This window comes from Polistes fuscatus, unplaced genomic scaffold (genome assembly GCF_010416935.1).
Source record: "Polistes fuscatus isolate 324 unplaced genomic scaffold, CU_Pfus_HIC Scaffold20, whole genome shotgun sequence".
NCBI classification, from domain to species: domain Eukaryota; kingdom Metazoa; phylum Arthropoda; class Insecta; order Hymenoptera; family Vespidae; genus Polistes; species Polistes fuscatus.
Genome location: NW_025113097.1, coordinates 2207624 through 2225590, shown reverse-complemented (window position 1 = coordinate 2225590; position 17967 = coordinate 2207624). Strand labels below are relative to the sequence as shown.

The 17967-nt window shown below is 32.1% G+C and overlaps 2 protein-coding genes and 1 long non-coding RNA gene across 5 annotated transcripts in view; 2 read left to right on the top strand and 1 right to left on the bottom strand.

The window, feature by feature from the left end:
- Window positions 1-118: 118 nt before the first annotated feature.
- LOC122517500 (ras-related protein Rab-30-like) lies at window positions 119-2764 on the top strand. The gene is made up of 5 exons (XM_043635918.1): window positions 119-793; window positions 1004-1087; window positions 1255-1438; window positions 1535-1686; window positions 1748-2764. The coding sequence occupies exons 1-5, from the start codon at window positions 707-709 to the stop codon at window positions 1856-1858; spliced, it is 618 nt and encodes a 205-aa protein (XP_043491853.1). The 5' UTR covers window positions 119-706; the 3' UTR covers window positions 1859-2764.
- A 2538-nt stretch (window positions 2765-5302) lies between these two features.
- LOC122517386 lies at window positions 5303-7250 on the bottom strand. 2 transcript variants are annotated; one of them, XR_006303825.1, is made up of 4 exons: window positions 6932-7250; window positions 6535-6789; window positions 5477-6011; window positions 5303-5343 (listed from the first exon to the last, which is right to left on the bottom strand). It is a non-coding gene; the product is annotated as an uncharacterized LOC122517386 (long non-coding RNA). The 2 variants fall into 2 exon arrangements; XR_006303824.1 differs by lacking the exons at window positions 5303-5343; window positions 5477-6011 and adding an exon at window positions 6319-6452 and having other exon boundaries at window positions 6932-7249.
- Window positions 7251-10080: 2830 nt separating this feature from the next.
- Window positions 10081-17967, top strand: part of LOC122517357 (failed axon connections) — a 49146-nt gene continuing 41259 nt past the window's right edge. The window contains exon 1 of one of the 2 annotated variants that reach the window (XM_043635703.1): window positions 10081-10803. In XM_043635703.1, coding sequence (XP_043491638.1) covers window positions 10426-10803 — 378 coding nt within the window. In that variant the 5' untranslated portion in view covers window positions 10081-10425. The remainder of the gene's footprint in view (window positions 10804-17967) is intronic. The other variant, XM_043635704.1, reaches the window with a different exon arrangement.

Below are 17967 nucleotides of genomic sequence, written 5' to 3'. Positions count from 1 at the left end.
TAATACGAATTTATATATAATTTTTACTTTTTAACATTGTATTTAATGTATAATGTTTTAATAAGTCATCCAATGAGTGCATCTATCTTATTGGCTACGATATAAAAACTGCTTTGAAAATAGCTTTAACTAAAATACCTAATTGTAACAATTGCCAATTATAAAATAAGAAAATCAGGTGTGTTAGTTTCTTCTATCGTGAATTTCATTTATCCAATCCAAGTATAATAAACCAATGAAAACACTTATAACTGTTGTGTATGCATTTAAATTTGTATAGTATGTATTGCATACCTACATGCATATTTCGTGTATGCACTTGTGTGTGCAATTATAGAAAGCGCTCATTGTGATCTAGTAATAACAACTATAGATAATACAATCGTTTTGACAGAATGGCCAAGTGTTCTAAACCTGCTGTAAGGCAAATATTAACCGTTCGTATTTTAGATTTGCATAGTATTAGAACGCTGCAGTGAAATAATTCAATATAAATTAATTGTATATATTCGAATATCGTAATGCATTTTCATTCGTGATATCAAAAGGGTGGATATCGTGAAATTCTTTCTCCAAGTATGTTGTAATTTGAAGGTAACCATCAAGGTAATCTGAAAGTGTAGAAAGTGCGCGTGTTGTGTTTGCAAATGTATAGGTAGACTCACTTTTGTAAAATCGTTTTGGGATAAACTACGGTGCAAATGTGATGGAGGACTACAAATTTCTTTTCAAAGTTGTCCTGGTGGGCAATGCCGGCGTTGGAAAAACTTGTCTTGTACGCAGATTTACCCAGGTAATTTTTCTTATTTCAAATATTTCTCGTATAATTTCCATTTAGGTTTCCCGTATGACATCATCCGGACTATTAAAGAAATGATTTCACTTCTCAGTTACTGAACATTTACTATTCGTGTATCATATGTTACGATTATTGCTAATGTTTCGTTAATAAAATATTAAAAATTTATTATATAAAAACATCTTTTCTTTGTTTGTTTTACAGGGTTTATTTCCTCCAGGTCAAGGTGCAACAATTGGTGTAGATTTTATGATTAAAACTGTGGAAGTAGAAAATGAAAAAGTCAAGGTTTGCATGTACATATAATATCCATAATTAAATATAAATAAAGAATATATATACATATAAATGTACATGATGTGTATGCATATATCACACAGAATTAAAAATTTATCAATGCATTTTTTATATTGTGTGATAAATATATATTAGATACTTATTTGTTTTCATTACAGTTACAAATTTGGGATACAGCTGGACAAGAAAGATTTCGTTCAATAACTCAAAGTTATTATAGATCTGCTCATGCATTGATTTTAGTATATGATATTTCATGCCAACCTACTTTTGATTGTTTACCTGATTGGTTAAGAGAAATTGAAGAATATGCAAATAACAAAGTTTTAAGGATATTAGTAGGTAAGTATAAGAGTAAATAGCAAAATATTTAAATACAATAGTATATTAAGAATAAAATTGATTAAAATTATATTCATTTTATTAAATCATTCGAAGGTAATAAGATAGATCGAGAAGATAGAGAAATACCAACACACGTGGGCGAAGATTTTGCACAAAGACATGGAATGTACTTTTTAGAAACATCAGCGAAAGAGGCAGAAAATGTAGAAAGATTATTTATGGAGATCGCTGCCGAACTTATGGATGTAAGTATTATTGTTCTTTTTGTATTCTTTCTTTACTAATAAATTTAATATTTCATTTTAGCAAGCACGTAGTAAGGAATTACCTAGATACGAAACAAATGCAACTTCCATAAATGGAAAGACTACATCAATTGGTGATACTAATAGTTGCGGTTGCAGTCGTTTTTCTTAAATACTTATGGCTATCATATGTCATTTGTATGAATTCAGCAGAACTGTCAGTTATTGGATATTTATATAATAGAATAAGATTATACGTTTTTCATCCCATATATTAAATGCAATACTAGTCGATGTTTCACAGCTCAGACAATATTACTCTATATTCGCACACTCTTGATATTATATATTAGTAAATAGCAGAAATACTATATACTATTTCAATTATTAGAGTGAATTGATTTTTACATGTTATAGTTGTATTCTCTTTAATGACAGACTATCAGATTAGTTAAATTTTTATAAGAATACTCTTTGTCTGATTGATCTGTCATCATTTTTATAAGATTTTGGTTGCTTCAGAAGTACAAATAGTTATGTATGAATTTTGATGGATTTTTATAGAAAGAGAACACACAATGTTTATGTCCTAAAATAAAATATTGACAACTTTTTAGATTAATGTCTCATGTGCAATACAAATATGTGTTTACTATGCTAATTTTAAAATTAAGAATTAGTTTGAACATATAAATATTTAAATATTTTATAGAGTGCTCACGAAATATCAATAATATGATTGCAATCCATTTTTCTCTATTAAACATTGTTGTAAATATGAAGAACACACGTTCTTCATTGTTTAATTACTGATATTCGAATAATCAAAGTTTTGTTACATTTATTCCATATTTTAATCATGTTTTTTACATCATAGTTTATTATTGATTCTGTCCACGTATTGTTCAATATTGTATCATAAAATTATTTACCAAATAATTGGTAATTATTGATGATACTATCAAGATTATCTATTAATTTTTTTAGGTCATTGCTCTAGTCTCAAGACTTGCTTCTTTAACGGTTTAGATATAAGGAATCTTAGACTACTAAAATTTTAATACTTCTTTCAATATTACATTAATCATAATTTATTTATTCCTCCTGTTAATTCTTTTGTTATATATCATCTGTATAAATTGAATAATACATATTTATATCAATTGTAAAACAATTATTAAAGAATAAGAAGGGCTGCATTTTTCTAAAGAGTATTGTTAAATAATGAATTTATATATTACTACATTACTTTTTATATTGATAATCTATTTTCTTTATTGTTGAAAAATATTACGAATAATGCAAAATTAGTTTATTCTATTTTATTTTCTATTAACGAATTGATTCATTAATATTATACGAATACACACACACACATCGAATCTTTAAAAATCTTACTAAGTTTTCCAACAAAAAGAAAATAATTTTATTACTATAATAATATTTATTACTATAATAATATTTGAGTAAATGTTAAATAAATACATATCAATCTGTCATGTTATCCCCAGGAATCTTATTTAACAATTTATTTTTATTCTATATTAATTTTTTTTAAAACAGGCACCATAGAACGAATAAATACTATAGAAACTTTTATTTACATATAGCATTAGACACACTGTATTATGATCATAATAATTGTAGTGAATGTATCAAATTTGATTAGAAAACATATGTGATGTTTAACATAGACATTTTATCGACAAACTTTTACTTATTTACTATATCTTCAAAATAATATCTCTTCTGTCTTGTTTGTAATCAATAAATATGATATCATGAGTATATTATGCCTACTATGTAAAATATGACATTTATCATAGATGTTTTTTATTACTGTATTCAGTGTCACACTTTACATGTCATGTATGTATATAACATATGACAAATAACATAGCGAGTGTAAAGTTTGTATTTAAAAAATCGAAATCAAGAAATATTGTAGAGCATATTATTAAATTAAATCTTGTCTGTGATCAAAACCAATGTTCTTTTATAGGTATCTATGTATTTAGGTTCTCATTTTTTTATATTTTGGGCCAAATTAAAAGTATGTTATTCTTCAATTTAAGCATGTTATTCAACATTTTCTCAATTGTTATAAATATAACTTCGTATAATAATTTAAAATATATATTAAAAAGATATTCCTATTCTTAAAAATAAATCAATTTGTGTTTTAAAAATATTATTATTTATATTCTCTACCTTTTTTTAAATTAATAGAACTAGTATTATAGAAGACTATAAATAACATTTAATAGCTTGGAAAAATATTAATGAATGTATCTATCAATATATTTAATATATCTATATATACTATGAAAGGAGTTTAATATTTCACTTAAATATGAATGACTATGAAGACGATTATTTAATTCAAACGGTGAGCACTTAAGCTACTCGAGCAAGCCACTATATTGGCCCATCGACCTGGAAAAAATATTCGCAAAAGCCACTTTAGTGGCAGGCCGGCTAAGGCGATATCGGTAATAGTAGTGCTCTACCTTTATCTTATCGACTGTCGGTAGCTCGATTGGTAAGTTACCATCGGATTTTCACCGTCGATAAGTTGCCATCGTTTTTCAACGGTCGGTAAGTCTTGATGGTAAGTTACCATCGCATCTTTACCGTCGATAAGTTGCCATCGTTTTTCAACGGTCGGTAAGTCTTGATGGTAAGTTACCATCAGATCTTTTTGGTCGGTAAGTACTCCACTTCTTGATACCTCTTGTATCGTCATGTGTTCCTTTTACAATTCTTTCATTTTTGCGACGGGAGGAAAACGATTTAAACTACCAGAACATATGGATTTCCATTGGAAATCAGAAAAACGTCAAAATTTTGATTCGAGGGTGGCATTTAAATGCCTTTCACAGTATATAAATATATTAAATATATTGATAGATACATTCATTAATATTTTTCCAAGCTATTAAATGTTATTTATAGTCTTCTATAATATTAGTTCTATTAATTTAAAAAAAGGTAGGGAATATAAATAATAATATTTTTTCACTAAAAATTAAAAAATTAATATTTCACTTTGGTGACTTAAATAAGATATTCTACCGTAATGAAAATTTGAATAATGATTTTTTCTATAACTTTTTTTTTTTAAATTATCTCTTATTACAATATTCCAAGGAGTCTATAAAATTCGCCAAACATTTAAATGTTTTAAATTCATTAATGATAGTTAAATTATTTATATTCTACTTTATGTATATGTAAATAAAATATGCTAATGCACAAATATTTTTAGAAAATATACATTTGTAAGTAATATTAAATGTACAATCGTGGTAGGACATCGTCTCAAAAATTACAATGAATTTGTAACATTATTGAGCTATTAAAACACTTCTCTGCCCTTTAAATTATAGATATATGTAGTAAATAATTCATTTTATATTTTCACTTATAAAATCACACCCGGTATCAAATATATAAACATATTATTTAAAAGAAGATTTATGTAGCATTTGTTAAACGAAACAACAAATACATTTTATATTATGTAATGCCACCCAATATATAATAATGTGATATGTTTCTTTATGATAATACAGTTTTCTTCTTTTCTACCCAAATTTTGTGCTACTAGAATATTCCTTTAATCTCTTTTTCATTTAAGAAATTGAACACAAAACCCTACAAAGGAAATAAAACTATTAGTTTGTTTCACTATCCCATGTAAAATTGAAAAATCTACAGTATATTCTATGTTGTATATATTAGAAAAGATACTAGAAATGTTTTTAGTATTTCTTTTCTATCAACGTACCATTAATATATTGAATGATCCTTATTAGAAATTATATGACACAAGTACAGTTAAATCTTATAAAGTATGTGAAAAACTTTGATGATCAGTAGAATTTGATTTTCTGTAAACATTATTTTCTTCTCCTTTAGCCTTGTGAAAGTAAGACTTTTTTTCAATATTTTTTATCTATGGCCTTTCTGCTTTAACAATCTCTTATTTAAAAAGAATAGTTTTCTTTGGATAACTTATTGCCAGTCGATGTAGAATAGTGTTTTCAATTACCCAGTACAATGCTTAAAAATATACTTTATATATGTTAGGAATATCCTAATGTAATGTATTTCTTATTTGTCTTTTAAATTTGTAACAACCAGGATGCGTTCCTTCTTCAATTCTTTTTATAAAATATTATAGTACATGGTTTCTTTCCTGTGTGAGAACGTAACACTTTCACCGGTGTCTTCCAAAATCTTTCATGATTACAGTGTTGTTGGATTCGTCTTATCGTAGTGGAAAATCATACGCTCTCTTTTCCAGTAAATTGATTGATCATCTATACAGAAAGAATAAGATCTTTAATACTTTAAATAAATATTTTTTAAGAAAGTATTATAATATTGGTTTCTTCCCAATATAAGATAATTATGTTTGCCTTTTAAAAGATCCTTTACACTGCTGCTGCATTCTATTTGCAAAATGATTCACATGGCATCTCTACAAAAAAGAAATTCGTTCATACAAGTATTTAATATTTTCTAGTAAGTCGATTACCAATAATGTCTTTCATTACCTGGTACGAGGCTTGGCAATAAATTTTGTACAAGAAAAGAATTCTTAATATAATGTATTTCCTATTTGTCTTTTAAATTTGTAATAACTAAGATGCATTCCTTCCTTAATTATTTTGATAGAATATTACTGCATGGTATTGTTGGATTCTTCACATCGTAGTGGAAAATCATACGCTCTCTCTTCCAGTAAATTGATTGAACACCTATGCAGAAAGAATAAGATCTTTAATACTTTAAATAAATATATTTTAAGAGAGTATTATAATATTTGTTTTTAACATATACAAGATTGTTGTCTTTTCTTTTCAAACATGTTGTAGCTTTGATTATGTCTTGTCATTGCATCTGCACTTTATTCGCATAATATTTCACTTGGAATCCTTACGAAGGAGAAATTAGTTGACACAAATTTTTATTGCGTTGGCCTCAAGAAAATGAAATATATATCTATTTATCTCATGGTGTTACGGGGACTTCTTCTTTGGTATGTAATAGTCTTGGGTTGGAATTTAAAATGTAGAGTAGCATACTGCTGTAAAACTAGTTAAGAAGTTTATATATGAAATTTAACAAATTTAAAGAACGAAGCTGAGGCCCATAATATAAGTTAAATAATAATATAATATATATATTTCACTGGATAAACTATTTTAACTGAACAGAATATTGGTAATTTACTTACTATTGTTTGTTATAATAACTGGATAAAGAGAATGTTTAGAATTCATGGGTATTTTAAATTTAATGTAGAATATTGTCATTGTTAGGTTAAGACATAACACAAGCCCACTGCAAGTCAACAAAATTAACTATTTTCATCCTGAATTGGTGATCATTATCGAAAGAAAATAAAACACAAAATAAAATTAATAAACAATATTATTCACTTGAGTATTGCATCACTTAAAATTTGTAAATTAAAAACATTACACTGCACATAGCCTGTATTGTACGTACATTGACAGTTGTTTTGTCCCTAGCGGAATTTAGCGAAACTAAGTTTGAATCATGCCACCGACAAAATGACGAATAGATGTTTATTTTGCGATTGTACGGGTAAAAGTTGATTACTTTAAATAATTTATTTCTCAGCAAATAGATAGTTTTTATTATTTTGGATGAATTTAGAATATTTCTTAGAGTCTAAAGAATACGTCAAATATATAAATGTATATAATTTATGCTTGAAAAGTAATTAAATCAAGCGTTAATGAGTGCCGAAAGTCTACGTTAATATGTAATAATATCACGACGTTTTTTAAGAAAATTATTATTTCTAATGCATTTTTATAAACTTTTATGATATCATACTATTTTTTGGAGTCTGTAGAGTATTCCGAGTGCTTAAATGTTTATAATTGATTTCTAGAAGCATATAAAATTAATGTTTAATGAGTGACTAACATCTCGGCTAATAGATCATTACGATCAACTATAAAAAAAGTATTTTCTGAAGGTTTTTTATATACTTTTATGAAATAATATTATTTTTTAAAGTATGTAGAGTATTCTGAATGCTTAAATGTTTACAATTTGTGTCTGGAAGTGTATTTAATTAATTTTTTAATAACTAACTAATGACTATGATGCTGGGCGTTTCTTAAGAGCTGATTGGCTACTATCCAACCAATCAGCGCTCTCGTTGTGGAACGTCCTACTCTCTTCGAATACCTCTTGTATCGTCATGTGTTCCTGTTACAAATATTTCATTTTTGCGACGGGAGGAAAACGATTCAAACTACCGGAACATATGGATTTCCATTGGAAATCAGAAAAACGTCAAAATTTTGATTCGAGGGTGGCATTTAAATGCGTTTCACAGTATATATAAATATATTAAATATATTGATAGATACATTTATTTATATTTTTTCAAGCTATTTACTATTGTTTATTAATGTTAATAGTCTCCTATAATAAAATATTTTTATAGGACGTTTGTTTAAACAATTGCACAAAAATTAAAAGATGATAAAAGCAGATGAGAAATAAAACTGACATATGTTGACTCGTGAGGGTGGTACGAGGGATGGTTGGTGGGATTGTTAGTGCGAGGGTTTTCATTTTTTCTGATAAACAATAAAGATATCGATCCGAACTAACCCGGGGTGTTTCGTTCATTCGTTCTCATTCGTTCGTTCGTTCGTTTGGTAAATGTAATAAATTATTGAAACATTTTGACGAACGATGAACAAAGAAAGAGAATATGAATAATAAGGATAAGCGTATTCTTCTTCGTTCTGATGTAATTCGATTCGATTCTGACTCTGGTCATAGATATTAAATTACATTGCCTGCACTACCGTTTTCTCGAACCGTTTCTTGCTAGTTCAGCACGGTTAAAAAGTCACACGCTTGTGTACGGTACCACCCCTTCCTCCTCTTCTTCTTCTTCTTCTTCTTATTCTTTTTCTTTTTTTTATTCTGCTGTCGAATATATATGTACATACATGTATACACGCGTATTACACATGGAATAAATACCGAGTATCCTATAGGTTGCATGTGCATACAACATAATATATACATAATTAAGCGTTCTTAAATATCTATTCGTTGAAAATTCGTGACCGATCCACCACCCTCTTTCACCCTTTATTAGCGAAACGCAAGGAAACGTAAAAGAGAGAGAGAACCCCAGCCAGCAACCCCTTTCGCACGAATTCGATTCGACGATAATAATAATACGTCGTTCAGCATAGCCAACATCAAGGTGACAAGACCTACGAAAAAAAAAAAAAAGAAAAAAACAAACGAAATTTTTGTTCTTTTCCCCCTTATCTCAGCTAAACACCCAACATTCCTAATTTATATTCTTTTTCAAAATCGATGAGATAACGAGGATCGATAAGAAGAAGTAGGAGAAGTGGAAGAAGAAGGTCGGAAATGTTGATACCTGTCTCCTCCGAGGGATACGTTAGGATAAAACACGTCTTCCATACCGGCAGAGGGAATTCTTAAGGTGCAACAGAAATAGAGAAAGAGAAAGAGAGAAAGAGAGAGAGAGAGAAAATCTAGCTAAAGTATCATAGAATCCAGCTCGCAAGTACTTACTCAAATACAGGGCGAAACATAGTGCAAGAGAAAAAGAGAGAGAGAGAGAGAGAGAAAAAGTCTATGGTCTGAGCACGTAGAGAGAGAGGTGGAAAAAAGTAATCCGTGAAAAGGGTGTTCTTTGGTATAGCGTTCGTTTCTACTCTCTCTCTCTCTCTCTCTCTGTTTTTCTCGGTTTGCGCGCGATGTTGCCGGGTCCTTGGACGCGCACGGCGGCGGCGGCGGTGGCGGCGGTGGTGGCGACGTTGCCGAAGGGCGTAGGGCGTCAGCGTTCTCTCGGAGAGAGAAAGAGAGAGAGAGATAGATATATAGATAGATAGACAGAGAGAAAGAAAGAGTATAGAGTAGCCAGAGCACGAGGAGTTGGCGGCGGAGGAGGTGGAGGAGGAGGGGGAGGAGAAGGAGGGCGAGTCAGGGGTGGCGGAGCAATTAAATATGGCGTCGGTGTCTACTACTGTGGCGGGGTGTGGCGCTCGCGCATGCGCCGAACGTACGCGTAGGCCTTGCACAGGAGCGAAAAGGACGATAGGAGTAGCGTATACGAAAGAGAGAGAGAGAGGGAGAAAGGTTTGGATCGAGCTAAGGGTAAGGTGGGGGACCGGGAATCGAGGGTTGGTGGGGGGCCGAGGGGCCTGAGGGGCCAAGGGGACCGTCGCCGAGTGGAATGATGGGGCTCGCTCCCTCTCGCTCCCTCGCTCCGTCTCTCTCTCTCTTTCTCTCTCTCTCCGGCGACGTAGACACATCGGCAGGGGGTTGGTGGGGGTACGGAGAGGAGAAGGAGCCGGCCGGCAGCGAGGCAGAGAGAGAGACGACGTGCACCAAAGAGGAGTACCCGGCTTAGCGTTCCGTGCAGTGCGTGTGCTGTCGTTCAGAGACTAGTCGTCGGTGGTTGCTGATACGATTCCAAGAGAAGAGAGTGTTCTTCCTTGATCGCTCTTTTTTACTTCGTGCGTACAATATACTTTGGTCTTTTTTTACACACGCATTGATACCAATATATATATATATATATATCGGTCGTGAGAAGAGTAGTAGACGCATATAAAGAATCAACAAGATAAAAAAGAAAAAAAGAAGCTTTCGTATATACGAGAGATAAAAAGAGAGAGAATTCATTTCGAAATGACTATGGCTACCGAGACGGAAAATAACGGGCCCGAAAGTAAGGAGATAAAGGACGTTAAAGATATGAAAGAGGCATTGAAGGACGAGACGCCACCGGACAACAAGCAAGAAGAAAAGGACGCCGCGGCTAAGAAAGAAGAGGCCGGGAAAAAGGAGGAGACTGCCGACGCCGCTGGTGGTGGTGGTGCCGGTGGTGGAACCGCCGCGTCCGCGGCGTCCTCGGCGCCGGCTAAACCCGTCACCGTTCACAAGACCAACTACGAGAAGGACGTTGTTTATCTATATCAATTCTTCCGTACTGCACTTTTGCCCTCGATTTCTCCCTACTGCCTCAAGGTCGAGACGTGGCTAAGACTCAATGGCATCAAGTACGAGGTAAGTCCCAATCTCTCCTCCTCTTCCCCCACTCCTCCTCCTCCTCTACCCTAATCTCTAATCTTTGGATACTATTTTTCTTCCTACCCTATTTACTTTTTCTAGCTTACCCATTTTAGATTTTTCTCTTATTCCCCCTTTGCCTTCCATTTTTACCTTTATGCATGGGTTCTTTGTTTCTATCTTTATATATGCACACATCGTGGGAGTTGCCCTCGTCGTCGTCGTCGTCGTCGTCGTCATCGTTGTTGAAGGACAACGGGGTTGATCACCTCGTCCGTTCTAGAACGGCTGATCGATGGATTTTACCCGCGTTAAAGCTTCTCATTCCTAGGCGTCGCGTTTCTACGGGGTAGCGCGGGACGCTGGTTCACTCCCCCTCTTCTCTCTCTCTCTCTCTATCTTTCTCTATCTCTCTCTATCTCTCTTTGCCTCTCCCACTATCCCCCTCGTCGCGCCAGCTTCAAAGTCCTGCTCAACTTTGATGTTCCGAGGGAGCTACGAACTCTCTCACCTCACCCTCTGCATATACATATATGTTATGTAATACATATATAATATATAAGTATATGTATAGACGGATCGACGGTGAGACATGATCGATAAAATATTTTCTTACATTTTCCATACAATTATTATCTAAAAATTATGATTAAAAATGAGCGAGGTAATCTTGTAGATGGAGTTATTCGTTCTTCTATTTTTTCGAACTTTCCCGAAGGAGAACGCTGATTGGTTGTTCGTTAGGGTGGGAAGAAGAGAATGTCGGGAGTAAAAATTTCGTATTATTAATATTACTTTCATCATCATTATCATCATCATCATCATCATCTTCATCATCATCATCGTTATTGAGACATTTTATTGATATTAAGTAGATGTTTCTTAGTTCATCGGTGTCTCATAATATATAATTTGTGAAAGTTAGGAGAAAATTTTTCGCTCGTTTCGATTGCCATTTGCCATTGACCAATCAACTACGCGTACGGTGCACAGATCGAACCTGTACGCCTTCGGATATCCGGATAACGGGATTCGATTGTAACGGCTACGTAGTAGTAGTAGTAGTAGTAGTAGTAGTAGTAGTATTTTATCCGGTCCACTCCTGTGTACTGCTTGATCGCGATTCTCGGGGTTGGTTGTACCTTTGCAGATCGTTCGTTTCAAAATGGCGTCGTCTCTCTACTGTCAAGCTACGAAATGTGCATCCCAATGCGTGTTCTTGTTTTAACGTTAAATCGTTTAACTCTAAATAGAATACTTGCATTGCTTTTCTTTTTTCATTTGTTCTCAGAATTAGATTTTCAAGATAAATTATTATTTAATCATAATTTTCGGAATCATATTATTTAAAAGAAAAATACATATATATATTTTTATTATTGTATACTTAATTCGTAAATCATCATAATTAGATGATTTTCACATGAATCGTAAAGAGAAACGGAGAAAAAAAAGTGTTCGAAACACTTTGCAAAGGATGGATTTAACATCTTTCTAAATTGTTCATAAAAATACATCTACATAAATGTATAAGAGGAGAGATTGTAAGCAAATACGGATAATTCGATCCGCTCATAAATTCGAGCTCGCAGTCAATTTCCAAGAGCACTACTAAAGAAAGACGAACGAAAGCGTTCTACGAACTCGACGATCCGTGTTATTCGATTCGATAGTTTAAATGTATATATATATATATATATATATATATATATATATATATATATATATCCTTCGAACGAATCATCACATCGTTCTAACGTTTTCAAAAGGAATCCTTGTAATTTCCGTTGGTTTCGTTTCATCGAATATATCAACAACCTCTCAATCGATTCTCCTAGAAAACTTTTTTTTTTAGATACATTTTTTCCCATTGATTTACACGCCCTTAACACGTGGGATATATTTTTTTTTTTTTTTTTTACAAGATAAAAAAAATATATTTCTAGATATTTTATATATATAGTTTTACCAATCTTTTCTTAAAAACGTGCTTGGGGGATTCCGAGAAAAGAAGCAGCATTATTTCTTTTTATCCTTATCTTCAATCTTTCGAAAAGAATTCGTTCGATCTACCCTCCCTCCCCCCTCTCTATCTCTTCCTCTCCCCATTTCCCTTTTTCTGTTCGACAAGCTGACGATATATACATCAGATAAACGGTCGTATACCTTGGTCCTTTGCAAAGGACCATGTTTGAGAGAAAGTGTGAGAGAGAGAGAGAGAATGAGAGAGTGGATTCCTGAGGGCAAATATTTATAGAGACAAGACTTACGAACTGTTTACATCCGGAGTTTCGAACGAAGCCCTGACGAGATAATAATTCCTTTGGTCGATCATTTTAAGATAAAGATAAAGAGAGAGAGAGAGAGAGAGAAAATTCCCTGATAAGATTTTTCCAGAAATCGAGTAAAATTTATATTCTCGACCAATGGTTACCTACCACCACCACCACTTATATCTTCGACCAATCGAAATTTTCTTCTTATTTCTTTTGTTTTCTATTTTCTTTCGTTCAAATTTCCCGCCCATTTTTACGTCCGCCATATGAAGAAAAAAACAATCCTGTGGTTCCTCTCTTCTTACACGCGAAAAATAAAAGGTGAAAGGCCCTTTTCTTTCTACCTCAGAGAAAAAGAGAGAGAGAAAGAGAGAGAGAGAGAGAATACACATTCCTGCGGACTTTTAAAACGGGTTTTTTTTAGCAGAGGAACGAAGAAAGTCAGGGAGAGTGAAAGAGAGAGAATGAGTGAGAGGGTAAAGAGGGAACGAAGCCCATTGGAGGGCTTCCAAGTTGAACAACGCAGCCAAATGCCCTCGTGAGCCTTGATCCTGCGCTCTGTTTTGGTAGGGACGATGGACCCTGTGCTGAAAGAGTAGGAGGAAGAAGAAGAGAAAGAGAAGGATGAGGGGAGGAGGAAGAGGGAAAACTGAAGAAGGATGAGAGATGGAAGAGAGTGTATTGGAGTGAGAAGGGAGGAAGGATGTATGTTTCAGAAGGGCTCTCCAAACTGGCGAGTCGCTGTCTCTCTCTCTCTCTCTCTCTTTCGATGAGAGAGATTCACATATATACATATATATATACACATACATATATGTCAAACTACAGACTTTTGACAAGCTACAAAACTTTTATCGTTGTCCTCTTTCTTCTTATTCTTCATCTTTTATCCTCTTCTTCCTATTTTTCGTCTACCTACTCTCTTGTAAAATATTTAAGATCGTGATCGAGAAAATGAAAAACAAAATGGCGGATTATTCTGTCGGATATAGTATACGCAGAAATCAATACGCTATTTTATATATATATATGGTACGTTCTTTCGTGTTTTGCAGCGTACGTTTGCAAACAAAATGGCGATGAATCGGTGCTACGCATTCTTTAGGCAAAATAATAAAAATGAATAAATACATAAATAAATAATATGATCATAATTGAAAGTGTATTTAATAGGTTTTAGTTTGTTTTCAACGTAAGTATTAGAGATTATATCGATCGTTAATAATAATATTCTTTGAAGGTTATGTTGACTGGATGATTGATTATGAGATTAGAAATTTCAATCGTTAAACCGTAGTAAGAATTAATAAAGAAAAGATTGATTGAGAATAAAAAGGGGAGAGTAATCGATAACAATGTTTCGTGCTTTATATATAATGATAAGCAAAAAAAACAAATATATACCTATATATATATATATATACACATTCATTAATAAATTGTATCGTGTGTCACACCTTGTCGTAGGAGAGAAGCTTTTGTTTTACCACCTCGTTCTCGTGATAATATTACAAAAAAAATCGTAAGTTAAAAATTACCAAGTGCCAGTACGGAAATAAATTACAAGATAAAAATATTGAATCCGGGTCATGTGGATTTAAAAAAAGGGATTAAAATAAAGATATAAGATCGTTGGGGGTCTTTCTTTCTTTTTCTTCTGAGAATGTTCATTAATATAATGTTACAGGATAAAGAAACATCTTTTAAAAACGCGTATTATTTTTGTTAAAAATATTTTTTAAGCGGCACCCGATATTTACGCGATTCTTGTCGATAAAAAAAAAGAAATAAATAAAATAAAATAAGGAAAGAAAAAAAAATCACCTTTCCGTTTCGAAAGAGAACAAATATTATCAATGAAAAAACTCTTCACTGCGATGCAGTTTCTTTACTTTAGACCCAGTTAACTATACGAGTAATACGACGGTACATAAGTTCTTATCACGTTCGCGTTGCATTTATATAATTTTTCTTCTTTTTTTTTTTTCTTTTTTTCCTCCTTTTCCTGCAATTTATTTATATCCAAGGACATTATATATTATACGCCTTCGTCCCGACGTATCGCTGACGCCTGTAAAAGAGATAAGAATAATATAAAAAGAGAGAAATAAATAAAGAAAGAAAGAAAAAGAAATTGACTCTTCTTCTTCTTCTTCTTATTCTTAAGCAAAAGATGTGCATCAGCAAAAGATTTCGTTTAGTTTGGCTTCGTCTTCGTATTTTCCATTCACGATCATCGAATATTCTCTCTCGAGAATGTGCTTTTACTTATGTTACATACACACATATACACACACACATATTTATATATACGTGTTCTTCGCAAGAAACATTTTTGTGTTGAGAAACCTTCGTCGTGTCTTCTCTTCTCCCTTTATGACGTTCCTCGACCACCAACATCTGTTGAACATAACGCTTTTCCATCGAGAGAAGTTACAAAGAATAATAGGGTGTACCACCTAGTGTTTCGTTTAGTTTAGTTTAGTTTGGTTTAGTTTGGTTCAGTTTCGTTTAGTTTCGTTTCGTTTCGACCCTATTATTCTATCCGATTCAACTAATTCGTAGACAATCCTTCTACCTTTTTCTTTTTCTTTTTTTTTCCTTCCTTCCGAAGGTTTCATTCTTTATCGTAGAATTTCTTTACGTTTTCCTTTTTTCTTTTTTATTTTTTCTTTTTTTTCTTTTTTAACTTCGAGAAAACCCAGCCGTTTCTTCTTCGCTCATATATCTACCTATTGTTCGTTCTTTTTGAAATTATTTCTTGTTTTTTTTTTATTCGAATGAAGTTATTTGAATACGATAGTATATTTTTTAGACGAATAGTAATAATAATTATACGATATCATTATTAATACTTTTTTATTATTTAATTCTAATTTTTTATTTTAATTTTAATTTATTATATTTAATTCTAATTTCTTATTTTAATTCTAATTTATTATTTAATTCTAATTTTTTATTTTAATTCTAATTTTTATATTGCATTTTTTGTTTTATTTTAATTATTTATATTTTGTTTTATTTAATTTTTATATTGCATTGTTTGTTTTATTTTAATTCTAATTTATTATTTAATTCTAATTTTTATATCGCATTTTTTTTTGTTCTTCTAAAAAACCAAATATATATATCTCATCGCGTTATTTGACGTCCTATATTTTTGTTGTTGTTGTTGTCCTTTCTTTCTTTCTTTCTTTCTTTCTTTTCAAAAGGGAAAAAAAAAAGTAAATTGTTGGAAAGTCAGCTCGAGAGAGAGAGATTTACGTTTTACGCTCTCGTTACGATATTATATCCTTCCGTTTTTTTTTTCCTTCCGTGTATGACGCACCAACACGACACGAGGCCCCCTCCCCACCCCACCCACATTGATGATTATTTACCCACAAGATTTCTGTTTTTTTTTTTTTTTTTTATATCTTTATTTCGTTGACGCATCACGGAACATGATAGTCGAGATATCAATTTTGCAATTGTGCGTTCTGATTTATTTGTTTGTTTGTGTGTTTGCTTGTTCTGATGCAAAAATCAGATATTAAAATATTCAATAATTAATTGACCCGTTTCCTTGATTCTTTTATTTCATCGTTCGAGAATCAACAACATTGTTTTGCGTACACTTCCCCTTGCACATTATTTTTTATATTATAAATTTTTTCTTTTTTCTTCCACCAGGTATACGAAAAAACTTGTGAAAGATTCTTTTCTTTCTCTCTCTCTCTCCTTTCTTTGATCACAGAAATATTTTCTCTTAAGTCCTTAAAAAGGAGACTCCGATCTGTGACTGAGGGGAGGGGGAGGGGAGGGGGTGAGAGGTAACTTTTTTGTCGTTTAAAACATCGTTCCCAAAGAGAAGCCGATTTATCTAGGATAGAAAATTTCTCAAGTTTTTTCTATGAAACTTTTCAATATTTCTCGACGTGGCCATTGAACGAAGATGACGTTAAGAGGGGGGGGGGCAGGGTAGGAAATCGTCAAAGAAATAAGTCGAGCTTTTAAAAGGGTTCCATGAAAAAAAAAAGAAAGAAAAAAAAATAGAAAACTCTCACGCTCGCTGTATTCCACAAAAATTCTTTTTTTACTTCGTTAAAAATATTATTAGCATTTGTCAGTTACCTCGAAAAATACTGTTTATTATTTTTTGTTATACTTTTTTTTGTTTGTTTGTATTTATCGATAAATTGTTACGAACAACAACGACCGAAATAATAGAAAAAACCCTCCCTTAGTCTCGAAATCAAAAAACAATTTTATTTATTTGCGATATTTGATTACCCTATATATGTTTGTTTTTTTAATTTATTGTTTCGTTATATATCGTGGGTGGGTTGGTAAAGGGGGAGGGGTTGTGGTGATATTTGCTACGACTATTAAATATATTTCGAAACATGAACGAAAACACAAATTCAAATAAAGCGCGTTGATGCAAATTGTTAATAAAAAAAATAGAAATATATTATATTAGCAAGTATATTGTTTCACGAACGAGGTCTTTTATTCCGATAACGAATCGACAGAATTGGGACAAAAGAGGTCACAGGTATTATGGAGGAAGTTCCTATTGAACTAATCATTATCAAGATAGGTATAAATAACGCGCAGAATGGCTCGAATCAATTGGCCAACTTGGCCAATTTCGTTCTGGTATAAATTATGCGTACTCATTTCCTGAAAATGCTTTTCTTCTCCCCCCTCTCTTCTTTCTCTCGTGCACACACTCTCGCGTTAGATTTTATTCGCGCTTATTAATTTTAACGTTCTCCTTTCCTTTTTTTTTTTATTTTTATTTCATTTTTCTTACAATTTTCCCGCACATTTTTCTATATCTACAAATATACGATGATATTTATTTTTGTCATTTAAATATAATATATTTTATTAAAATATT

Coding starts and splice junctions, on each gene's coding strand:
- LOC122517500 (XM_043635918.1), top strand. CDS start 707: ATGGAGGACTACAAATTTCTTTTCAAAGTTGTCCTGGTGGGCAATGCC. Junction 794..1,003: donor TTGTACGCAGATTTACCCAG/GTAATTTTTCTT, acceptor TTTGTTTTACAG/GGTTTATTTCCTCCAGGTCA. Junction 1,088..1,254: donor TAGAAAATGAAAAAGTCAAG/GTTTGCATGTAC, acceptor TTTTCATTACAG/TTACAAATTTGGGATACAGC.